The following is a 26,473-nucleotide window of genomic DNA, read 5'->3' as shown; positions in this document are numbered from 1 at the left end:
ACATTTGAACTTGTGCAGCAGTTTGTATGAATGATGCCTTTCAACAGTAAACTTTATTGGTTTCTGTTTGCTTGAACATTGGAAGCTTCGTTTTATCATGATTTACACCCTGAGGACAACACCAGATCTTTACTTCTAAGTTAATTTCATAAAAAGCAGCTCTCTCTGATAAATTGTTGGGGGTCCAGTTGGAAATGAGTAGTTGTATTTTAATTTCCATGCTAAAGTGTGGCCCTGCCCAGGTATCCACCGGGCCTCTCGCTCCACCCTGCAGAGGCTGGCCTCGGTCACGCTGAGGGTCAGAGTTTCCTGGTGGTCAGCTGTTTGCATAATGACGGAGCTCATCACAGCTCCAGCACGCTCCTGTGGGTCTTTGCACACCTGGTGTGGTTCCTCTTCGGCCCCTGAAGGCTGATACAGATGGGACCCCTGAAGTTTCTGGTTTTCACTTCCTTCATTCTTTGTGTGGTGTTTATGGCTGGATTCACAGTCTCTGGCTCTCCCTCTGAGGCCTTTGTTCTGCTTACAACGCTCTGCAGATCGCAGCTCAAAAAGCATTGAATTCACTTCCAAATGTTCTGTGGTTCAACATCCAATCACTGCTGGACAAATGTTCAAAATGTGGTGTGAGCCCCCAAAACTGCTCAGACCGCTCCGTCTGTTCAGAAGAAGCTGGTTCTGCTCCCTGATCCATGCTGAGCTGCTCTGTAAGGTCGAGCGTCTGCCACGGCACATAAAGTCCTGGGCTGAGATTAAAACGTCGGCCTGAAACGTTGTGTCTGGCAGAGGGTATATTTATCTCAATAACACAATAATTACTGGCATTAAAATCAATACTTTAAGTACAGTTACAGTAAACTTGTACAATTAGATTTTTCCAATTTAAGTTAAATGTTCAAGCTGTTAGAGATGGATTCATCCAATTAGATTATTCTAAACTTACTTAAACCCACTTCTTTTCGCAGTTTGGTAATCTGGTTGAGGGACATCGCTTGACTGTTGCCATGGAAACGCATTTAATTCATTTTATTCAATGTTTTACTGTTAATTTAACTCTTATTTATTTTTGTTAAGCTTGAACAGCTCTCTGGAGATGCTGTTTTTAAAAAATAAAAAAAACTTTGACTTGACCTGTTGTGACTCGGACTCACTCCAGGGCTGTGAGAGGAAATCAGACGGTAAGGGCTTCAGGGAACGCTGCAGACTGGGCCGGGCTTTAAATGTGGGTGATTTAGCTGTAAAAGATGGAAGCAGCCTGTGCAGCAAGAGCACAACACAACACAAGCAATAAAGGCCAACCAAAGAAGAACAGAACCAATACAGATCACACTGCAACCCAGAAAAACCCAGTAAGGCTCAACAGATGTTCAAGAAATAAGGAAAACAAAATACAACCTCAGAAACTCACAGAGCATCACTGTAACTACACCCTATGCCCTCATTTTAGCTCCACAGCTCTGTTATAGCAGCTTTCCACCTACAGAATCCTCCTTTAACCTCTGAACTCTGTCTCTGAAGAAGTCCTTTCTCTCCTCTCACTAAAGCCCAAACTAACAGGTGAGCCTAAGAAGCTCCAACTCTGACCTTGATTCACTTCCATCAGCTTTCTGTACCGACATCAGCTCTCTTTGCATTGAGTTCAACATGTACTGAGGTCAGATGCATGCATTTTATTCACATAAGCAAGAAAGCACACAGCACAGATCCCCTCACACACACATTCTGTCAAACTGGTTCACACACAGTCGGTCGGTCGACTCCACCCGAATATGATCCCTAATCTGCACTACTCAGTCATTTTGTCCCTTTTTGTTTCCCATATGTAAGGAGACATTGTCATGGACAAAATATGTAATTCTAAACATTTTATTTTATTCAGGGAATCGGAGGAAGCTGTCGTGTGCTTCATCAGCCTCACACGGGAGCTCTTCTAATATCTCCTGTGTGTAATATCTCCAGTGATCCAAACGGTAGTTTTTACCTCTTTTATGAGGGAGAACTCCAGAGAGTTCTGATCAGATATAATAAAGATATCAACACATATTAATACACGCCCCCATAGAACTGGAAAATAGTTGTCTTTAGATACTTTTTTAGATGCTTTTTAGTCCTCAGGTCATCAGTGATCAGTGATAATTTCCACCTATAATTAATAACTCATGTGGCTCTGACTGCACCCTACCCTCTGAACAGCATATTCATGATTCCACTTCCCATGATCATCGACTTAATTCACATCAGCGTTTATGTGAACCAGCGATTGGTCCTTCAGTCACAGAGCACTGACATCATCTCACATCACAGCTCATCTGGCTTCCTTCACAGGCTTCATCATCCCATCACAGGCTGCTGTTTGCCCAATGATTGTCCAGCCTCAGACACTCAGCACCCTCACAGTTTGGAGTCATTACTGAAAGTTTTCTGCTGTGACATGCTGGGCGTGGAGTCGCAGTTCCACTCGTATAACTCAAACCACATTGTGAGCTTCTCATGCTGAATATCTGCTGGCAAAATTCTGTGCAGTTCTGTGGGAGAACGTGATTGTGCCAAATTCAATTTGTGATTACAACTAAATGTAAGTGATCATAATTATTTGTACAAAACTTCATTGTCATGTGAAGTGTGATTGTGGCCCTGCCAACCACCACTCAGCACTGCGACCTTTTGCTTATTGTGTTTCACTAAAAGCAAACTTATTATCAGAGAGTTACTGCAGACACAGACTGGAAATAAGAGGAGTGGTGGTCAGACATGTCAGGCTGGCTGGGAATTTAAATGTCAACTCACTACTGTGGTAACTACAAGGCTATTGGAGTGCACATCCAAACTCTACTGTGTGTATGCAGAAGCCATAGTAAGCTGGGTTTACTTCTGCTCAATTCAGTCCAGAAAGCAGCATTTATGTTGTTGTAGAAGCGCCGGCCTCTCCTGCTCTTTCTAAACCGTGTCCCCGTTGCCCTGCATTGAGTCAGCCTGGATGAGTGACAGCGTTCGTTACATGCTTCAGCCAGGCTGTGCGGGTGGAAGGAGGAATACAGGGAAGGACGGAGGGCCGCTGGAAGTATGGGCCCTCCCTCCATCTGGAAGTGTTTAGAGCTGCTCAGCTGAGGTAAAACTTCTCCTGACAGACCAGCTGTGATTCAACAAAAATGCTAGCATCACTGACAGATAAAACTCCACCGCACAGATGCTGCCGGTTCAGTGAGATCAACGCTACTGCTCAGGAATGTTTCGTATGATAGTCACATGAAGCATGTTCTTTGGACTGAGAGTTCTGACTGAGAGTCTTTTGCAGTTGCTCTTTAACAAGCGTGATTTTACATGCATCAAAGTTTAGCTAAGCTGCATGTGAGATTATTTTAGCTGTGAGAATACAAGGTTATGCCGCTTTGATTTATGTGTTTTTGATCATTTTCTATAGGGATTTGTAATAAACACTTTTAATAATAATGCAACTGTTCCTCTGGTTACAAAATGAAAAGTATTATAGGGCCCATGACATGTTTTTCCATGTCTTATGTGCAGTGTTTGTGTATGTGCATACCCAAGGTAATCGTTCAGAGGGTGCACACACTTTTGTTTGTTTTATTTATCATGTCATAGTTGAGGGTGCACATTATCCACTGCAGCTGTTTTAAGATTTTGTGCTGCAAAGAACTAATGATCCTCCACTACTTCTCAGAGCACAGGACTGAGGGTGTTTGGGAGAGTTTTTACTTTACCTAAAGACCCGGCGACCTTGGATCAATGGCTGTGGTTTGTCTTTTCTGGTCACAGTCACAAAAATGTCTGAATTTGTTTGCCACAGTTTATCAGTACGATGCTGGCTTTGCAAAGAGACTACAGCTGAAAATCAGGCTGTTCCAACACTAAAAGAACATGAGTCCGGACCTCAAGCATTGAGTGAAACTGTTGAGACACCGTGAGACTTTGCACTTGTGTGCACTAAGCAAGGACAAGTTTGTCCTGCAAGATAAAAAGACGGTAATCTTTTATGGTGGCACTAGAATTAGAAGGAATTGGAAGGCAAAGGCTTGAGAGGCGATCAAGTGAGACTTAGAGAAGTCCCTTAAACAGACGAAAACACTGACTGTAGGCTGTTATTTTTCTCTTTGTCCCCTGGTAATATTACTATTTTCTTTTTCATCTGCACCATTTTTTAAGCCATCTGAAGGCTCAGTGCATCCTTCATTCTCATGCATTCAGTGAGGATTGAATTGATTGATTGCAGTTTGTAACTGAGTTGGATTTCTGCAGTTGCAGGAAACACGTTTGGATGATTTTTCTACAGTGTGTCAGTTCCAAATGAATTTAAAAAGAACAATGGTTGATCAAATAGAAATGATAAATAAGTTAAACAGACATGAAACACTGGTTAAGAACCCAAACCAGGTGTGTGATAAGGAAACAGTTGCCAGCTGTAACTTGTCTGCAGGGTGGAGCTGCTACTCCACTGCCAGAGGGTGGTGTCTCGCTGTATTACAGGGTTTGGCGCAAGCATTTCAGTCCTACTGTTGCCTTTTAGAAGGGCCCACTTTAAAACATATCTTCAGTGTCCAGGCTTTGTGTCTCTGTTTGAATTTGTTGTAGAGATTATGTGATTCTGCTTGTCAGTGGCATTATGCAAAAGCTACCAAGCCAAATTTCATGAAGCCAGTTGGGATGTTGAAGCATTGGCAAAGGAAGAACCTGTTACCTTTTGATATAGATCACTTGCATTAAAAAGCACAGCTTTGGCCTGGGTGTAGGGTGTGGTATCTGAGCATTCTTTTTCTCATTTTAGCTTAAATTCCTAGGAGGTTCTTAACACATACAGACGTATGTTGTGCCCTGTGATGGACTGGGGACATGTCCAGGGTGTACCGGCCTCTCACCCAATGACAGCTGCGATAGACTACGAAACTTTCATTGTCAGGCTACATTTTAGAGAAAATAATCGGCTAAATCAACAGTAAAACAGTGAAATTTAAGTTAACTACAAAAATTATATAAAATAATTAAATGAGAGACCAGACAAAAAGTATACATGCATAAAGAAGTAAAACTGGCTAAAATTATTGGATAAATAGAAACAGAACTAAAACCGAGTTTGGAAATTCATATCTAAGGTTATTTTATCCACTTTAAATGACTTTTATCTGTGGTTTACAATGCTTAAAAACTGAGTGTAGGCACTGCTTACTTCTACATGGCTGTCAAGCCTGCGTATGTAAATAAGAAGGACTAAAAGAATTAATGATGCACCCCAAAGCTATGCATGAGAGTAATCCTAAGATATGCACCCCAATGAGTGGCTCCACTGCTGCAGAGCTGCTCTGTGCAGCACGAGTAATGTTTTCTGAAGAATCAGGAAGAGAAACTGCTCGATTATTCTGACACTAGTTGTGTGCAGAGCTAACATACCAGAACTGTGGCCTTCAGTTGTTGCACTGCAGCATTTCTTCTTCTCTGCCTGTGCATGTTGGGAAGGCTGGAGTGTGCGTTTCTGTGGTAACCCTCTCCACTGCTCTGAAACTTTATTAGCCTCCATTTCATTCAGAAAAATTCATGGTCTTTTCTTAATTTTTTTAGATTTGAAGATGAAGGTTTAACACTATTTTAAAGAAATGTATTTATCCAAATCATAAAGTGACATGGTGTAAGGCTGCAGCCTTTTGTTTTAAACCCACAGAAATAATATGAAGACATAACAGGTTTGCCCAAAAAGTATCTTTGAATTCTCTTACTTTTTTTGCAAGCAGCTTCATGCTGAAGCCGATGGTATGAGTGTATTTTCCTCACCACAACAGAGGGAGGAAGAAAGTGTGAGCGACCGGTTGTTTTCAAGATGTTAGAAAGTACTTTCTCAGGTGAAAAAGTCTTGGTGAGGCAGAAGGAGGTGGAGCAGAACTTCCTGTTACAGCAGCAGCAGAGCGGTGCTGCTCAGTTACAGTCCATGTCTGAACCACACTTCCCAACATTCCAGCATGTTTAAAAAAAAAAATGGTCATGATTAAATCTCAAGGTTGAACCCCCGAGACATAAAACCGTGTGTTAGAGCATTTCAGGGGAAGTAGTATTGTTAGAAGGAGGGTGTTTCCCTTTTTAAAGGAAATGGAACATGTGAAGTAATCAGTTGCCTCGTTATAGAAACTACAGCTCATATCGGAGGAATTTCCTTGTTTTCACTCTGCATGAGTGTTTCTCTCTGTCTCTCAGGTGTGTTTACTGTCAGCTGTAAAGCTGCTGGAAAGTTCCTTGCTGATGGCTGTATTTACCCCTGAGCATCACGTCTCCTGGGACAATCATGAGCCAGCACTTCCAGCCTCTGGTGTAACCTGAATCATGACGGGGGAGGGACTCTTACTGTTGTCCACACCAACCCCCTCATTTATTTATAAATGATCGATTTCAGGCTGGAAAATCTCCAGCTAACCTCCCCACTTAAGAATGAACTGAAGTAAAAACCTGGTTTACAGCAAATACAGAATCAGCAACAAAGGTATCTTCAAATGATGCGATATTTCAATAATCACACAGCTAACGTCAAAGCTAACAATAAGCTGCGTAGAAGGAAACCACGAGTCGGGCTCTGTCAGAGGTGACAGCGTGGAGATGGAGTGCAGGAATAGAGGGCAGTATAAAAAAATAATATATATATAAAAGAATTTCTTGCTTCAGATTTCCTAATGTGTTTCCAGAATACCTTTGTTAGCAGGCTATCATCAGGACATCCTTAGGAGCGTTCTAAATTTACACCAGTCCTGTGTGTTGTTGCTGGAGGTGAAAACAGGACGTCTGAAGTCGGTCTCTGCCTCACAGAGGACATAATGTTTGCGCTTGTAATTGTCTTCATGGTTATGTGTTTTGTTCTGTCATCATTAGCGAGGTTTGTCTGTTGTGTCCTTCAACACTGACCCTGCTGTGATTGGGTGAAGACGCCACAGTGCTGCTTCATCTCTGCTGTCAAATTTGGTTAAACTGCAGCTAATTTTGATGCATTTTATTCCGTTTCAGTTTCAGGTTGCCAGAATGGAAACGATCCAAATTAAAATGGGACCCAAAACTGAGTCACCGGTGCACAAGTTAATCTTGGTAAAGCGTCTTAATCATTCATGCAGGGGTGTCAGGAAATGACATGAGTAGCCACACAGATCCTTGCAGGAGTGGAACCAGTTTCAGGGACTTTTCCTTGTCTTGCAGCACTTTTCTTCTTCGTGTTTAAAAGCTTTTGTCGATGTTGAGTTTCCAGATCTGAGCTCAGTGTTCCCCATTACAGAGGAGCCACACCCAGACTGCCACAGATCACTTTACACAGCTCACACACACACAATTTAAAGGCATAGGAGATCAGCAGACATGTCCTCGGCGCTCTCTCTGGTGCTGTAAATAATTGGTCTGTGTGTACACCCAAAACAAAAACGTATATTCATGCATTTTATCATTTTTGAAAATCCTGTCATTCTCTAATAGAGCTCCTACAACCCTGGCTCCCAACCTCAGAAAAGCCCATATTAAAAATAAATATTATATGTAAATAGTTCCATTAAAGGGCTGAAACAGCTGCTAAATCAAGCCAAATAAATGTTTGCCCAAAACCATTTCACTCTGATTTACCCTCAGATCTCTGAGGGCTGCAACATATAGATAAACTGACTTCCCCCCTCAGGGGAAAGCTGGTGAGGTATAACATTACCCCGTATTCTACAGGCTGCATTAAACGACTGTCTGAGATAGTTAAGCCAGTTTATTATGACTGACTGGACCATGGAGGTCTTGGAATGCTGTGCTTCCACCAATGCGACTGTAGCCAGAGTTCATAAATACCTGTGACTGCTGCAATCAGTTCATACAGGGCTGAATGCCAATTTAACACTTTACTTTAACACTTTAACAAAGAAGATGTGGCATGTTGGCATGGTGGGGGTTCCTTAAACTCTCCTTACTGGAGGGCCTCTGATGGCTCCAGTAAAGGCCTCTATGACAGGGCCCCCCACATCCGGTCTTTGAGGGCCAGATCGATGCATCATTAGCAGGCTTGTGCAGAATCAGGTGTGTTGAAGCAGGGAAACATCTAAGACCTGCAGGACCGGATGTGGGTATTCCTGCTCTATGATAATCCTCATCCTCTCTCTTGTCTGTCCATCATCAGGTTATGATTTTGCGGAGGTCCTGCGCTGGTTTGGGGAGAGGGTAGACCGGATAATCCTGCTGTTTGATGCACACAAACTGGACATCTCTGATGAGTTCTCAGAGGCCATCAAAGCCTTTAAGGGGCAAGATGACAAGATCCGAGTGGTCCTTAACAAGGCTGACCAGGTAGGACTTCCAGCACTATTCCTGACCTCAGGGTCAACCTCAGCTCTCCCGTCTTTCTCACCTCCTCCTCACCTTTGTGTAGGTCGACACCCAGCAGCTGATGCGGGTGTACGGTGCCCTCATGTGGTCACTTGGAAAGGTGATCAACACTCCTGAAGTGGTGAGGGTTTATCTGGGCTCCTTTTGGGCAAAACCTCTGCAGAACACAGAGAACAGGTCAGAGCCATTCATCCATCCATTCATTCATTCACACATTCATTCATTCATTCTAAAACCTGAAGAACACTGAAAGCAGGTTGGAGCCATTGATGGACTCTAATGGAATTAGATTCAGGAAGGTTTATTCACCAACTTATTTAATATATCTTTTGTCTTTAGTTTTTCATTCCTTATAATATCTTGTTTCATTGATTCATACTTTGACTTCTGCAGGCGTCTGTTCGAGGCTGAATCGCAGGATCTCTTCAGGGACATCCAGAGTCTTCCGAGGAATGCGGCGCTGCGTAAACTCAATGACCTCATTAAGAGAGCGAGACTGGCCAAGGTGAGATGGGAAGTTGCATGTTGTGGTTGGAGTTAACATTCAGACCCCTAAGTAAACCTCAGTGTGGAAATTTGATCTTTCTGTATATCCAAAGTCGTTTCCCTCTGTCTGAGTTGGAAATTAAAGGGCCCCACTGAGTCTTCAATAACATTAGGTGTTGTTTAGCGGTTATTTTATTTCTGAAGAATCCTAACTTAGCCGTTATCAGGGTCAGGAAGCAGATACCCTCTCTACCTTTAAGATTAGGTGTAAAACTAAAGTTAGGGATGAGTCAGATGAACCTCAACATGTCCCTGAAGTGGTGCTGGTATTGGCCTGGACTGCAGGGGGGCTTCATTTGATGCACCTTTCCTCGTCCTTTTCTCTTTTTATTCTCTGAGACACAGAGTGTAGCTGCTATTCAGGACTAACAGTGAAGGGGAGCGTTGTAAAGACAAAAGTTAGCATATTTTAGCTACCTGGGGGGGGTCTTGTTTTGACAGCTTTGTTCAAAGATTCATGGGGCTGTTGATTTCAAGTCTATTTATGATGCAGGGGTGGTTGTCTTGTGTTTAAACTTGAATTGTTATGTTTCCCAGGTTTGAATGGCTGAGAACATGGCCGTTAGGAGCGATGACTAAGCATTCTGCAGGGGTCCCGTCTGTGTTTCTGTTGGGGAGTGGGTCTAATGTCAAATCAAACAGATGGGCAGGACCTGTGTATTCTCTGCCTGCTAGTAGCACTGCTCTCACCGGCCTATGCCAAAAGGTGGTTTTAACTTGCTATTCATTTTCATTTAGACTTGAAAAATGTCAAGTGAATAGAGTGATGCTGGACATGTAGAGGAATGCCATGCACTCCAACTGTTTGAGTAGAAAGGCTGAAAGTCCTTATCACAAGAGACTCCTGTTCCAGTCCCAGCCTGCGGTCCTTAACCACATGTCGTCCCCGTCTTTCTGTTCACTTTCCTGTCTCTGCACTGATAAACAGGCCACTTGAATCCGTACAGAACTCCAACACCGAGACACACCCTGAGAGGAGCTAATATTAGTTCTCCCAGCGCAAAGGTTCACATTTTTAAAGATGCCATGACATCTGTTTATATGAATAAAGAGGAGCCCAGCTTGCCCCGGCCCTCAACCTCCGGTCATACTGGCTCACTTATTTTTGTTCTTCCTTGATGAAGTAGTAATAAATAAGAGGGGCCGTGCCCTCAGAAACAGTTCAGGCCCTGTGTTTGTTACCCCTCCCTTCCTTCCATCTCCCGTTATGCCTGTGACTGAGATGAGGGTCTGAGGGGGTTTCAGCATTCTTCCAGGTTTTTCACTCTCCTGTGTCTGTGTTACTCATATCACCCAGTTTTCCTTCTTTAGGACTGTATTGATCTCCTATGTGTATTTTCTTTTTTCTCATTTCGTTTACCAGTAAACCTGAAGTTATAAAACCAGCTTCATTACATCAACAGTCTGTCTGTGCTGTTCTCATGTGAGCTATGAAACAGTCAGCTAAACTCTCCACAGATCTCCTCCAGTGAGCAGGCTGTCAGGTAAAACTGAAACTAAGCAAATAATACAGACAAAACATATTAAACGTGTGAATAAATCAAACAAATATAACCTTACGACATATTTAATCCTTCTAAACAAATCTACAAAGTCAAATAAACAGTGCAATGAAGGAGGAAAGGATTAACAAACAGGACTACTTTTATCTACCGGAAAGTTAACAAAATAAAAGTTACCTCTTCAAAATAAATCTCTTTAAAACCTCTTATTTTTTCAGTTCGCTGACATTCATCACTTCTTCATAAATAAGGATTTTGTGGTTCTTTCACTACTTTCCTGACATGATAAATGTCAGATTTTGTGATTCACCACTGGCTCTGATGCCATTCTGTTTTATTTTGTCCGATCCGTCTCAACACCTTCACTTTTTGGTTGTTTTTCACCTGATTCTACTCGACTGAAAACATGAGTTTACATTGTATTTCTTACAATAATTGTTACTAACTGAAAATTATGATAAAAGTATGATTTTCATTGAATACATTTTAATAAATTGAATAAATTTTGTTCAGTAAAACTGAATACTATGAAGTTAGAATATATCTATGTATTATTATTATTATAAAATGTCTTGTTTCACTTTTTTGCTCATATTTTTCATTGTAGAAAGGTGCTACACTAGTAGCAGCTCGTTGTAGTAGCCCTGGTTGTGTGTTTCTTACTATTTTTTTGTGATTTCTATTGTGCTTTTCTACATGACTACAGGGGTCCCAACCTTTCTTGTTCAGCAAGCTGGTTTCGAGCTGGCAGCTCTCTTTATTCAGTAAATATAAACGGAGTTCATATGGTCCTCGCGCAGTATGAACTCCATACATCTCGGATGGAGATGGTGTTTGGCTTATTCCAATAAGCCAATGACAGCTGGGATGGGCTCCACTCCCCCCACGACCTTGAGTTGGATAAAGCGGGTATATGGATGGATGGATCTCTTTAACCAGTTCCCTGTACTCAGCCTCTTGTCCATTACTGCAGTCATTTCTGGAGATGACAGGACTCTGAGTCGTCCTGGAAGTCTGAGGTGTACAGAGTGAAGAGAAACAGTGAGAGTACAGCCTCCTGTGGTGCTGATCACCTTCTCAGACACACAACCCTTCAGACTCACAAACTGTGCTCTGTAGTCAATAATCGAGGCACATTTTCCACCTGTATTTCCTGAAGCTTCTCAAATAACAGTGCAAGCTGAATCTTACTAAACGTACTAGAGAAGGATTCTCTCTGTGCTGCCTGCTTTGTTCATATTAAAGCTGGTAGATGATAGCATCTTCTGCTCTTATTGACAATATGTGAGGCGCTTTGGCACATTAAAGCAACTCTAGAGCTCTTTGGGAACCTTCAGACTTTGTGCCTCTGATTAATTTTGAAGTATATCACATTCTGAGCCCTTAAACTGCTTTGGAGCTCCCAGGGGCTGGCATGACCCCGTTCTGCTGTATGGTACCATGTTACCGACCGTCAACTAGCAGCAGCACGCTTAAAAAAGCAAAAGAAGATTTCTTTAAACGGACACTGTCATCATTACAAATTAAGTTTAGGCAGAAAATGGAGACAACACCATAAGAGGAAGGGAGGTTTAAGAGATAAAGGGTACGAGCAGGACACATGACAAGAATAGGCATCAGATTAGATTTTACTGCTGGAGTGGCTCAGAGAGAAGACAGAGGGACAGACCGATGCAGAGTTAGCTTAATCGTTGCTATAAAGAAGTAATAACTGATTAGCTTTGCGTGGCTCTCATATGTTACAACTAATTCAACATCTTTTTATTCTTTAGATTTACTTTAGTGCTCTGTATCACGACTAACAGGAAGTGCACACGTTACAACGTTATGCCTGTGTTGTGTTATTTATCACAGACTGAAACACTTTATTGTTATTATCACAGAGGAAGCCTCTGTTAGTACCTCTGCTCTGTGTCAGACTAATGGAAACAAGTCTGTCTTGTGTAAAAAGGTTTGATTTGGCAGCTCTTTCCTGAAGGATCCTTTTCCTTCAGGCCACTGGGCTTATTATTGGGGAATGACCTCCCTGTCCTGGTGGGGATGATATTCTCCACACAGATGTTACACATTTCGTTATGGTACTGATGTCATCTCACAGAGTACGTCCCAGTGTGGCCTCAAAGCACAACTGCAGTGTTTCTTCAGCTTCCTATGACCCCTTTCAATGTTCTTTTGGTCACAGGTTGTTCCTGAACAATGGCTGTGAAGGTGGAGATACAAAAATACTGATAGAAACTGGGTGAAACCAGTGTGAACAGCTGTCTCACCTTTCAAAATGCAAACATTGACAGCTGGTGTTGTTTGTGCAGGTGCACGCTTACATCATCAGCTACCTGAAGAAGGAGATGCCATCTCTTTTTGGGCGGGAGAAAAAGAAGGAAGAGCTGATAATGAGGCTCCCAGAGATCTACACTGTCCTGCAGAGAGAGCATCATATCAGCCCTGGAGACTTCCCTAATGTAAACAAGATGCAGGTACAAACAAATGTGCTGTTTCCTAATGCAGTGTGGCTGCTGACGGGCGTGCAGTTAGCAACAACTAACTTTGAGCTGCGTTTGTCCTGGCTCATGTCCCGGCCCTTTGCTGCATGTCCTTCCCTTCTCTCTTGTTCTCTGCCCTCATTTTCTTACAGGCAAACGTCACATTGCTGTTACTGTGCAGTGACAGTTGTCTCTGCATAGGTACATGCTCCCAAATGGACTCAAATATACAGTGTTGCATAACTCCACAAATGATAAAAACTTCTACTTCCTGCTTCCAACCTGCAGGGTATGATGGGAACTCCAGTGTTAGAATTGGGAAAATGTTTTTGGTGACTTGCTCCTCTCCTGACTCACTACACACTATATCACGGGTCAGATTTTTCTCTGATGCATCTCCCTGCTTGAGATTTTAACTTTGCATCATATCAGCTGCAAACAGCCTGAGAGTAACGTGTCAGCAGCAGAGGACAAAGTGAACTGTTTTTCTGATTTCAGGGAGGTTTTTAACAGTTGGGACAGAATGAACTGAACTGCAGCTGGTTTTTAAGCCTGCCGAGAGATTCTTCACTGTGTGTGTCTATTCCCAAGCTGCACTTGTATTTACTAGATAATTGGCAGGAATGGATGTTTTTCAGATTTCTCAGTCCCCTGGGGAGATGTGTGCTCAGCTTACAAACAGTCAGTGTCCTGAAAAAGACCCTCAATGGTCCAGTGCGTAAGATTTAGGACCATTTGTTGGCAGAAAGGATCTACAATATTCATAGCTACATGTCCATCGGTGCAGAATCACGTCAAAACAAGAAAAGTTTCATTTATATCTATATTGCAGCAAGCATGAACAGAACATCATCGAGCAAAGCGCTCTGAGATCGGCTCAAACGAGCCACATTAAAATGTCAAACAGACCTGGTTTTAGCCAAAGCAAACTGCTCAGATGATTAATCACAAATGGATTTGGATTAAGTTGTGTATGTTATGTCCTGCTGGGGCTTCAATAGGCTTGTTGGTGCACTGCAGACGTATCAGTAGGTGGAGGGGGAGACTAAATCTGGCATTTAGAGCAGTTACTCCCAGGTATATCTGGTGAAAGGCTGTAAAACCACCAGGTGAAAAAATTGCCAGGTGTTAGTCGTGATTGTCTTTGCAGAAAATCAATCCATGGAGTGTCTACTGACTATAGTCAGTCCTGAAACCCTGAGTTAGGTGTGCAGCCTTCAAACCTCTGCACTGCACTGCTGGCTCTGCAAATGATTATCCAAGGTGTTCAGTAAATATGTGCATTTGCATCCTGTGACAGTGTGGTTATTCAGAGAAGGATGTGGAAGAAGCACAATTCCCTGGCCTGTTTTAAGCAACTAGTGTCTTAAATCTATATAAAATGGATTTTCATGTAAGACTCTGAATCTGCTATATGTTATACTTTAAAAAAAAAAAGTACAAAATAATTTGTGTTGGACTGAAAAAAGATGAAAATGATAATATGATTTCCTGGACCACAAGATGAATATGAAATATGTTTATTAAAAGCACAAAAAGTTCATAAGGAAAAGCAGCGACTTCCCTCCTTGACATCATAAAAGTGTCAAGCATGTGGCTTTTTTTCTATAGAAACTTCCTTAAAGATAAAATGACTTATGAAACTTATGAATCTAAAGCTAACTTCAGACTTCATCCTAAATGTATCGGTCGATGTCCCCGCGTGTTTTGGACCGACCACATGGAGCGTGTTGTTGGGTTAGCCGAGATGGAGCAGGAGCACCCCGAGGGAGCAGTGGCTGCAGATAAGCAGGGGGCTGAAATGATGGCTGCTGTGCACTGATGAAGACGTCAAGATAAAGAAACCTCTTGATGCTTTTTGACCTTTGAGCCAAGATACGTTAAACATTGTTCCTTTTGCAAGGTTTTCTCTACCAAAGGTCTTCGTTTGTAGAAAATTTGTTTTAAAAAAAGGAAGATTTAATTTGTTCAAAACCTTTATTTTCACATCTATCTGGGACGGATACCTCTATTAGGTAACTGATATATCTAAGTTTTGTTTTTTACGCTATTCAGCGTGCTTGTATCCGAGCTACTCACATCAGGTAATGACAGCTTGAATGCAGCCCAGTTTCTAACTTGACAGACAGACAAAGTCTCAACTTTGAATCAGCCAGGAATTTATTTGACTTTCTTACCCTGGATAACAGATTCAGACTCATAATCAGCCATTTCTTTGGGGTTTTTTTGCTGCAGATTACATTTGACAGTGTTTATTCTATTGCAGTTCATGAGAGCATACTTTTCTTTACTTAATTTGTCTTATTTGTTTGCAACTAGAGATCATTTTGAAAAGTAAATCCTGTTGAAAAAATTTTTATTTATTCTGACAGCGAGGGAGGTTTAATTGGATCTAACAGCAGGTCTGCACATGTAAGATGAACAGTTCTGATTACGAGTGTTTACAGAACTCTGCAGACTTTCATTTGTGTCTCTTGTTCTTCTCCTCCAGGACATGCTGCAGCATTACGATTTCAGTAAGTTCCCATCTCTGAAAATGAAACTGATTGAGTCTGTGGATAAGATGTTAGCCACAAAGATCGCCGTTCTGATGACAATGATCAGGGAGGAGGAGTCCAAGCAACCTCCAGCCATGGTATCGGGTGGCGCTTTCGAGGGCTCCCAAGATGGGCCCTTTGGTCATGGTTATGGTGAGGGCATCAGTGCTGGGGCTGATGCTGAGGACTGGATTGTCAGCCGTGACAAACACCGCTACGATGAGATTTTCTACACACTTATGCCTGTCAACGGCAAGATCACAGGTGTCAATGCCAAGAAGGAGATGATGAATTCACGGCTACCCAACACTGTGCTAGGAAAGATCTGGAAACTGGCTGACTGCGACCGGGATGGCATGCTGGACGATGACGAGTTCGCCCTCGCCCAGCACCTCATCAAGATCAAACTGGAGGGCTACGAGCTGCCCACTGAGCTGCCCGATCATCTTGTGCCTCCCGCCCACCGCAAAAACCCCACTGCAGATGCTCTATACAACCACACTGAGGACTAGAGTGCCGTGACTGTGCCAAGCGAACCACACAAGAGACTGACTGATCCGGCAAAATCCACCACAAGTCGAGATGATAATATATGCTCGAATATAGAACTTTTATATTATCCCATAAGAGTTTATATATTGAGCATTTTAGCTGACTCCAAGACACCAAAGAAGAAAAGTGACAAGTTATGGTGTCATTTGGACACTTTTACTTTGAAAGTTAACTTTTTTATGAAGAAAAGTCCCCTTTCCTGCCATAGCTTCTTTTGATAAATGTCGTCTGTTTGCTATTAGTTACCATTTTCACATGATTATGTCTGATCTGAAGTGTATCCTTGATTTTAAACATATGAATTTACTTCTGACAAACTAAAAATCTGTTTTAATCATGTAAGGAATGGCACAAAGCAAGTTTTCATGACTGCATAGCACACGGTTTAATTCAGCTACTTTATTTATATTCTAAGCATTATTGTTTTTGTTGCTCAGATTGCTTTATCAGAAATCTCACTAAAGAAGGGAAGATCGATGCTCACCTATTTTTCATTTTCTAAGTTCTTTGTCTTCCCTGATTTCACCAAGTTGCCCCCAAAAAAAACCTTCTCCTGCTGATTAATCAAAATTCTCAAAGGAGTTTATTTCCATTTCCAGGGATGTGGAATAAAGAAGCTTGATTGCTTGAAGTTGAATAAAACCTGCAACTTTTGTTGTTGTCAAATAATCCAATTTTTGTTTCAGATCATGGTTTAATCTCGCGTGTTTTCAGAATGGTTGTTGTGACCACTCAGTGCTCAACACAGAACATTGATTTTACATTTGTAATTCATTAAGATGAATGAAAAAGAACATGCTATTTTTTATAAGATTGGGCAATAGGGACATTGGCGAGGCTGGAGCCAGGGGTGGAGCCTACAGATGACCAAAGATGGCCACCCAACCAACAGTGACGTCCTTTACTCATGCAACACAACATGCATACAACAGAAGTTGTATCTAAAAAGACTTTATTTTCATAGCTCTTGTAATGAAAACTAAATGTAGCTCAACTTTCTTAGTGTTTAAGCCAAAAAAAAAAGCAAAACTTTAGAATCAATAAAAAGAAGCATTCCAAACTATACCTCCCACCCCCCATGATGTCCCACCATACAAGGGACGAAAGAACTGAGGAAACACCGTCGTACTCAGATCGCATAAATCTTGTAGATTTGCAATGAGACACTAGAAATGCATTTAAGAATTGCAAAATTGAATTTCAGTTTAATTCTAAAACGTCTAAATGGATACTTTTGGACCTTAGACATGAATTCAGTAAAATAGGGGGGGGGGTATTGTTTGTGATGCTTCTTACAAACTGCATTTCCAAGAAAGTATTATAGTTCATCCATTTTCTATATCCGCTTAATCTGTCGCTTGGGTCGCTGGAGCCTATCCCAGTGGTCATCGGGCAAGAGCTGCCAGTCCATCTCAGGGCCACACAGTGACAAACAACCACACACACTCACTCCTAAGGACAATTTAGAGAAATCGGACAAAAAGTAAGCTGCATTATGAATAAACCCAGATGCCAAGAAAAGAAAACCAGCTCACTGCTAATTTGTTTGTTGAGACAGACAACATCCTGAAGAGCAAAGCGATTGAGAGGTTGTGTCCACTTGTATTGGTTTTTGCTTACATTGTATATGCAGCAGAGAGGAGAGGAGCAGTGACCTCTGGTGGTAAAGACTTTATTTAGTTATTAGGGGTCTAGCAGCGAAGCTGCAGAACCCTATTGTTTTAGTAGCTTTTCTTATTATTATTAGGGGTCTAGCAGCGAAGCTGCAGAACCCTATTGTTTTAGTAGCTTTTCTTATTATTATTATTATTCTTCTACTTTCCGCCACCATTGAAGTCTATGGCAGCCCCATTAACGCAATGGTAAAAAGTTGTGAAATTTGGCACATCTATTTAGCACATTCCCATTAGCAAATTCAACAAATTTGGAACCCAAATTCAAAACTCTCTAGCGCCACCAACATGTCAAAGTTTGAAGCGCATTCAGCTAAATAACTTTTGACTTGTTGGTCCAAATTTCAAAAACAACGTATCGTTGGAATCCTTGGATCATGACGAGTCCAACGCATCCTATGACGTCATTTTCCGTCTGACTAGATTTTCCGCCATCTTGGATTTTGTTGAAAACCTTCAAAAGGATTCTTCGTTCACACATTTTGACCGATTCTCATGAAAATTAGCACAGAGTATCTTCGGACAAATCCGCACAAAAGCTAGGAAGCGGATTTTTCATTTTCGACTTTGTTCACCCATTATAACCAATCAAAGTTAACGGCGACTACGCCAAAAAGGACATGAGGCCATATCTCAGCAACCGGTTGGTCTATTGTCATCAAACTTATATCACAGACTCATAACTCGATCCCTAATAGGCCCAAGAATTGTGGCCATCTTTGACCTATAGGTGGCGCTATATTTAGCAAAAATGCATTTTTGCTCATATCTTTCGACCCCTTGGTCCAAATTTCACAAATGAGGTACCGTTGTAATCCCTGGATATATCCGAGGTCAACCAATATGATGACGTCATTCGCGCCATCTTGGATTTACCGCGATTTTGAATTATGTCAAAAACCTTCAAAACGCATTACAGGTCACCCAGATTGTCTGATTTCCACGGGACTTGACATATAGAATCTTCAGACTGAGCCTCACATGAGTTTTTCAGTGATATTTTTTAATTCACTACCGTTTGCCCGTAGCAGCCAATCAAACTCAGCGATGACGCACCAAACAGGACGTGAGGCCATATCTCAGCAACCATTTGATCTTTTGACATCAAACTTATAACACAGACTCATGATCAGGTTTGTAAGAAGCCCAAGAAGTGTGGTGCACTTCCACCCAGTGGGGGCGCTGTAAGTAGAAAAACTGCATTTTGCTCATTGCTTTGGAGCCGTTGGTTCAAATTGGACAAATGAGGTACCGTTGGAATCCCTGGATGAAGACGAGTTCATTTCAAACACCAAACTTGGTCTATGGACTCACGATGCCTTCCTGAGCAGCCGCAGGCTTACCTGCTGTTCTGCTAGACCCCGCCATCGCTGCTTGCAGCTATATTTAGGGGTCTAGCAGCGAAGCTGCAGAACCCTATTGTTTTAGTAGCTTTTCTTATTATTATTATTATTCTTCTACTTTCCGCCACCATTGAAGTCTATGGCAGCCCCATTAACGCAATGGTAAAAAGTTGTGAAATTTGGCACATCTATTTAGCACATTCCCATTAGCAAATTCAACAAATTTGGAACCCAAATTCAAAACTCTCTAGCGCCACCAACATGTCAAAGTTTGAAGCGCATTCAGCTAAATAACTTTTGACTCGTTGGTCCAAATTTCAAAAACAAGGTATCGTTGGAATCCTTGGATCATGACGAGTCCAACGCATCCTATGACGTCATTTTCCGTCTGACTAGATTTTCCGCCATCTTGGATTTTGTTGAAAACCTTCAAAAGGATTCTTCGTTCACACATTTTGACCGATTCTCATGAAAATTAGCACAGAGTATCTTCGGACGAATCCGCACAAAAGCTAGGAAGCGGATTTTTCATTTTCGACTTTGTTCACCCATTATAACCAATCAAAGTTGGCGGCGACTACGCCAAAAAGGACGTGAGGCCATATCTCAGCAACCGGTTGGTCTATTGTCATCAAACTTATATCACAGACTCATAACTCGATCCCTAACAGGCCCAAGAATTGTGGCCATCTTTGACCTATAGGTGGCGCTATATTTAGCAAAAATGCATTTTTGCTCATATCTTTCGACCCCTTGGTCCAAATTTCACAAATGAGGTACCGTTGTAATCCCTGGATATAGCCGAGGTCAACCAATACTATGACGTCTTGTGCGCCATCTTTAATTGTCTGCCATTTTGAATTATATCAAAAACATTCAAAACGCATTACAGGTCACCCAGATTGTCTGATTTCCACGGGACTTGACATATAGAATGTTCAGACCAAGCCTCACAAGAGCTATCATGAGGAATTTTTTATTTTGTTTCCCTTTGCCCGTAGCAGCCAATCAAACTCAGCGATGACGCGCTAAACAGGACGTGAGGCCATATCTTAGCAACCATTTGATCTTTTGACATAAAACTTCTAACACAGACTCATGACCAAGTCTGTAAGAGGCCCAAGAAGTCTGGTGAACGTCCACCCAGAGGGGGCGCTATAAGTAGAAAAACTGCATTTTGCTCATAGCTTTGGAGCCGTTGGTTCAAATTGGACAAATGAGATACTGTTGGAATCCCTGGATGAAGACGAGTTCATCTCAATCACCAAACTTGGTCTATGGACTCACGATGCCGTCCTGAGCAGCCGCAGGCTTACCTGCTATTCTGCTAGACCCCGTATCGCTGCTTGCAGCTATATTTATTATTATTCTTCTACTTTCCGCCACCATTGAAGTCTATGGCAGCCCCATTAACGCAATGGTAAAAAGTTGTGAAATTTTGCACATCTATTTAGGACAGTCCCATTAGCAAATTCAACAAATTTGGAACCCAAATTCAAAACTCTCTAGCGCCACCAACATGTCAAAGTTTGAAGCCCATTCAGCTAAATAACTTTTGACTCGTTGGTCCAAATTTCAAAAACAAGGTATCGTTGGAATCCTTGGATCATGACGAGTCCAACGCACCCTATGACGTCATTTTCCGTCTGACTAGATTTTCCGCCATCTTGGATTTTGTTGAAAACCTTCAAAAGGATTCTTCGTTCACAAATTTTAACCGATTCTCATGAAAATGAGTACAGATTATCTTTGGACGAATCCGCACAAAAGCTAGGAAGCGGATTTTTCAATTTTGACTTTGTTCACCCATTATAACCAATCAAAGTTGGTGGCGACTACACCAAAAAGGACGTGAGGCCATATCTCAGTAACCGGTTGGTCTATTGACATCAAACTTATACCACAGACTCATAACTTGATCCCAAACAGTCCCAATAATTATAGTGATATTTGACCTATAGGGGGCGCTATATTTAACAAAAATGCATTTTTGCTCATATCTTTCGACCCCTTGGTCCAAATTTCACAAATGAGGTACAGCTGGAATCCCTGAATATAGCCGAGGTCAACCAATCCTATGACGTCATTCACGCCATTTTTGATTGTCCGCCATTTTGAATTATGTCAAAAACCTTCAAAATGCATTACAGGTCACCCAGATTGTCTGATTTCCACGGGACTTGACACATAGAATGTTCAGACCAAGCCTCACAAGAACTATTATGTGGAATCTTTTATTTAGTTTCCCTTTGCCCGTAGCAGCCAATCAAACTCAGCGATGATGCGCCAAACAGGACGTGAGGCCATATCTCAGCAACCATTTGCTCTTCTGACATCAAACTTATAACACAGACTCATGACCAAGTCTGTAAGAAGCCCAAGAAGTCTGGTGAACGTCCACCCAGTGGGGGCGCTATAAGTACAAAAACTGCATTTTGCTCATAGCTTTGGAGCCGTTGGTTCAAATTGGACAAATGAGGTACCGTTGGAATCCCTGGATGAAGACGAGTTCATTTCAAACACCAAACTTGGTCTATGGACTCATGATGCCTTCCTGAGCAGCCGCAGGCTTACCTGCTATTCTGCTAGACCCCGCCATCGCTGCTTGCAGCTATATTTTGACTTGTTTTATCTTTTTTTAGGACTTCTGTGAAGTTGCATTCATATCTTCTGTTTTCAAATTTTCTGAAGTGTTTTTTGGATGATATAGTCAAATGGAATGAACCAAGACTATCACTTAAATCAACTACAAATTCCATCCCATCCTTCAGAGAAGATATTTTATTTATCCTCCATCTGCTCATCTCAAATTTTAAATCTAGCAGTATATTTTCAGTATGACAAATAGTTAAAGGGATAACTTTCTGTGATGGCATGATGGTCAACTGCAAGGATCCTGCAGCAAATGCCTCATTACGGCACTGTCACAAGATCAAGATGTTTGGACCCAGAGGTAGACGAGGCACTGGAAAATGGTTCAAATAGATTTCTTTAAAATAATGAATGTCTGAATTAATGAGCGAGTCCTCGTACGTCCAGGTTTCCAGGAGAACGGTTGGGGTGCGAGTGGTCAGGCAGGTAAGTTCCACCAGTGATGTCGTTGAGATGTGGATACCAGGAAGCAGAGGTGCCAGGCAGTTATGGAGCCTGAAGAACCTCAAAGGGAACAGGTAATCCAAACCGTCTGACGTGCAATCAAAAAGCTCAGTCACCAGGGTAAACGAAGGAACCAGGCCAACGGGTCCGTCCTTCAGGATGTGGGTGGGTTTCTGGGTTCGGTGTGGGAAGGTGTAATGGTTTCTAGGAATCGTCTTTTCAGCAGGGACCAGCTGAGGTAAGTTGCAGATTCCTCATAAGACGAACATGGAGAACACAAGATTAGCTAAAGACCTTGTCAATGGGTCAGAAACCTAGGAGCTACATATTTGGTCAACGTTTACCACAGAGGAAAACTGAACAATCTGGCATTGAGTTGAGATCCAAACAGGGTAGATAAGATAATCCTACGATGAGGTAATGACACAGCTGTATGTTCCAAGCAGCTCCAGTGATGAGATGATGAGCAACACCTGAGAGGAGTGGAAACCTGCCAAAGAGCAGAGAAGACCACACTCACATTCACACAGCCTTCATCCATCCATTTTCTATACCTGCTTAATCCAGTTTGGGGTTGAGGAGGGGGCTGGAGCCTATCCCAGCGGTCATCGGGCAAGAGGCGGGGTACACCCTGTCTGCCAGTCCATCACAGGACCACACAGAGACAAACGAGACACACAACCACACAAACGCTCACACTCACTCCTAAGGACAATTTTAGAGTCACCAATTAACCAAACATTCATGTTTTTGGACGGTGGGAGGAAGGCGGGGTGCATTTATGCATGAGGAGGGAATCTCCAGATGGCCAAAAGTCAGTACCACACCCACCAACACAGGTATCAAGCCCAGAGGAATGGCCTCATGACATTTTAAGAGGCTGTTTAGACCTGATACTAACATTCATGCTGGACAAACAGCACACTGGATACAGGTATGAACACATTCAAGAGAGATTGAGTATGTGTTTAGATTCGATAACTACATGCAGGGCCACATGCAGAAGGGCTCCAGGACATTTCTGTCTGTATTCTTAGGATAATCTCAAATAATCTGTCCTGGTGACACAATGTGTGACCACCTACTGATCTGATATGACTCCACACAAACTGCTAAGTTTCCACCAGGATGTTATCACTCTTGGTTTCAAAAAGAATTACAAAATTCACCGGATGAATGAATGTGGAACCAAAATCTATTTATTTATTTATTCCTATGTATGCCTCTGCATGACCCTAAGAGCTTTTTCAATAAGACCAACAAAGTTATTCCCTCTTTTTTTTATTACAAATTAAAAACCCTAAAGTAAAATGTACTACTCTCCAAGCCTTATACTAAGGAAGGCCTAAACCTTCCCAATTTTAAATGCTACTATTTGGCATTTCAGTTTTGTCCAATATAGCCATGTGTCACAGTTTATGTTTAAATAGTCTTGCTTTCAGGTTATGTTCTTGTCATGTTTCTCCCCATAGTATTCATTCATAGTCTTGTTCCTTCTTTGTTCATAGTTATTTATAGTCTTGTCTTGTTTTTTTCATAGTCTTGCTTTGTTTGTTCAAAGTTGTAAAGTTGTAAAGTTAATCTGTCACAAGGCCGGTATACGTGTCAACATAACCAAGTATTAAGAAACTTAGTGGCAGGTATTGAAGATAAATGAAGGCAGGTGCATTTAGGAGGGTCTAAGGTGAAGAGAGTGGCAATTCAGTTTGTTCTAGAGGGGGAGAAAGTTAATAAGCTAATAAGGAGGCAAGGCAGCTGAGAGGATGCTTGTGGTTGGGAGATGCAGTTAGATTTAGGAGGAAAGCTTGTTGTTCCCCAGGAAATAGCCTCTACAAATCTAAGGCCTGATATAGTCTTGTGGTCTAGGAGTAGAATGAGCGTCTATTTCATAGAGCTGACTGTTCCTTGGGAGGAATTAGTGGCAGAAGCATATGAAAGGAAAAAGCTTAGGTATGTAGAGTTGGGGGCAGAAGCAGAGCAGCGAGGATGGAAAGTTAGGATCTGTCCAGTGGAAGTAGGATGTAGAGGATTTGTTGCAAAGTCTGTTGTCTCATTGTTGAGGGAGTTGGGTGTAAGTGGACAGAGTGTGAGGAAAATAGTGAAGGAAGTGTCAGATGAGGCAGTAAAGTCCAGTCAGTGGATTTGGATTAGAAGAAGCAATAGTAGCTGGGGGCCCAGCAGGGGGAGCACTTAGGGTAAACAGACTCTTGGCAGAAGCAAGGAAGAAATCCAGGATATATTTAAGTGGAGGGTGTGGCCTATGTGACCCTTTTAAAACCAGGTGGCCATTTTAGATTAGTTGGCCTGTATGGCCTTGTTTTTGCTGGCATTTTTAGTGATTGTAGGACTGTTTAGGTGAGTTTGTCTGCTGAATCTGCTGGTGTGTCTTGTCCTGCCTCCACCTCTGGCACCCTCTATACTTTCATTACCCCCTACCTGAACCAGGGTTTGAATCTAACTCCTACTTATCTTTGCCTCTTCTAGTTCTACCCCCTACCTGAACCAGGGTCTGTATCCCACCTGCTATGACTGGTGTGCAGTTGGTGAGAGGCTGGGGTAGCCTGTGGCTGTGGACGAAAAGAAGGGTGTTGTGGTGTGAGGAGCAGTGATGGCTGGCATTAGGGGAGTAACTCTGGGACGCCACTGATCATTGTCTAGCCTCCTGGAGGAGTCCTGGCCCAACTGGACGAAACACTGATGAAAGGAGGTTCCCACCTGATGACCCCAATGACATGTTGGTCAGCACTGCTCACTGGTCTATAGAGATTATAGGGAACTATTCACTGAGTCTGGTTATTTTTTCTTTAGCACAAGTTTCTTGTGTTTACCTTAAATTACAAATGATTATTCTTAACCAAAATAACCAAAATAGCATAAAAACACATTGATTCTGACACAGGTAATTTTTAGTGTAGGGTCTTGTCACTGGTGCATCTAAGGGTTAAAGAAACAATTATTGATGTCCAGGCTCACAGTATGAGGGACAACCTGGTGTTTTCTGGAATCCCGGAGCAGGCAGATGAGGATCCTGAACTAACAATAAAAAACTTAATCCAAACATACTTTAAACTTTCGGGAGATACAGTGAAGTGAAGAATATCACCTTTCACTGAGTTCACTGCCTGGGAGGGAAGAGACCTGATGCCCGCAAACCTAGAGTTATTGTGGCCAAGTTTGAGCATTATAAACACAACGAACTGGAGAGGAGCTGTGGCAGCGAGCTGAGAGGAACAAACTACAGCGTTAATGACCAGTTTCCTAAAGAAATCCTGGAAAGACGCAGGGTCCTGTTCCCCATCTGGAGAAAGTTCATAGAAGGAGGCTCCCATGCTGTTATCGCGGTGGATAAATTATTTGTCAATGGGCAGCTCTACTGTGACCAGAAGACCACTCCTTGGCTCTACTAATTCCAGGTGTTCTGAATTTGCTCACTCCTGTAAATCATATCACCATAGATGGTACATACACTATATTGCCAAAAAATGTTTTTTAAATTGATCTAAAATGTATTTAACCAGGAAAGCCTCATTGAGATTAAAAATCTATTTTACAAGAGTGTCCTGACCAAGACAGCTGCAAGTCCTAGAACACAATTACAGACAAACAATACAAAACAATGATAGAAACAGATCACAATTCCAGTGTAACAACAGTAATATCCAGTGTAATAACAGTATCATCTGCATAGAAGTGAAAGTTGGCATTTCGAACATTGTGCCCGGTATTATTAATATAAATGGTAAACAATAATGGGCCCAGAATTGAACCCTGAGGCACACCATTTTCTTTATTTTTAAAGCGTTCTAGGTGAGGCCTTCAGCCTGCATGCACTGCGATCTGTTTGATAAATAATTATCGAACCACCTGAGAGACTGTTCAGACAGACCTACACTAAGTAGTCGGCGTGTCATGATCATGTGGTTCAGTGTCAAATGCTTTAAACAGGTCTATGAACAGAGCTGCACAGTGTTCCTTCTTATCCAGGGAATGGATAAAATCACTGACAACCTTCAAAGCCGCTGTAGTCGTGCTGTGCTTCTTTCTAAAAACTGATTGAAAATTAAATAAAATATCAATAACTAAAGGGGAAAGCAATAAAATCAGCTACCATTTTTTAAAAATGGGGCTCTAGGTTATCAGGACCTGTTGGTTTTCTGGAATCTAAAAGTCTGTGGGCCGTGTGCACCTCAGCAACAGTGACAGGTTTAAAGGTAAACTGACTGACACGACCCTGATGTGCAGAAGAAGCTGGGACACTACTCACTGATTTGTTTAGGGTATCAAAAGGGGGAGAAGGGAAGGACCCAGTAGCAATAAAGTTTGCTTTTTTCATGGCAATAGTACAGGCATTTCTCAACCTTCTAAAGAGCAATCAGTCAGTTTCCTTATGAGATGCATTAGCCCACG

At 42.1% G+C, this 26,473-nt stretch overlaps 1 protein-coding gene across 1 annotated transcript in view; it reads left to right on the top strand.

Moving 5' to 3' along the window:
- ehd4 (EH-domain containing 4) overlaps positions 1-16,628 on the top strand; it is a 29,305-nt gene extending 12,677 nt beyond the window's left edge. Inside the window, exons 4-8 of the mRNA XM_072365138.1 lie at positions 8,132-8,298; positions 8,381-8,514; positions 8,731-8,842; positions 12,695-12,859; positions 15,357-16,628. Of these exons, the coding sequence (XP_072221239.1) occupies positions 8,132-8,298; positions 8,381-8,514; positions 8,731-8,842; positions 12,695-12,859; positions 15,357-15,914 (1,136 nt within the window). The 3' untranslated portion in view covers positions 15,915-16,628. The remainder of the gene's footprint in view (positions 1-8,131; positions 8,299-8,380; positions 8,515-8,730; positions 8,843-12,694; positions 12,860-15,356) is intronic.
- The last annotated feature ends 9,845 nt before the right edge of the window (positions 16,629-26,473 follow it).

The sequence above is a fragment of the Leuresthes tenuis genome, unplaced genomic scaffold (assembly GCF_036924035.1).
Source record: "Leuresthes tenuis unplaced genomic scaffold, fLeuTen1.0.hap1 SCAF_15, whole genome shotgun sequence".
Taxonomy (NCBI): domain Eukaryota; kingdom Metazoa; phylum Chordata; class Actinopteri; order Atheriniformes; family Atherinopsidae; genus Leuresthes; species Leuresthes tenuis.
The sequence above is the reverse complement of the archived record's forward strand: the minus strand, read 5'-3'. Positions and strand labels throughout refer to the sequence as shown.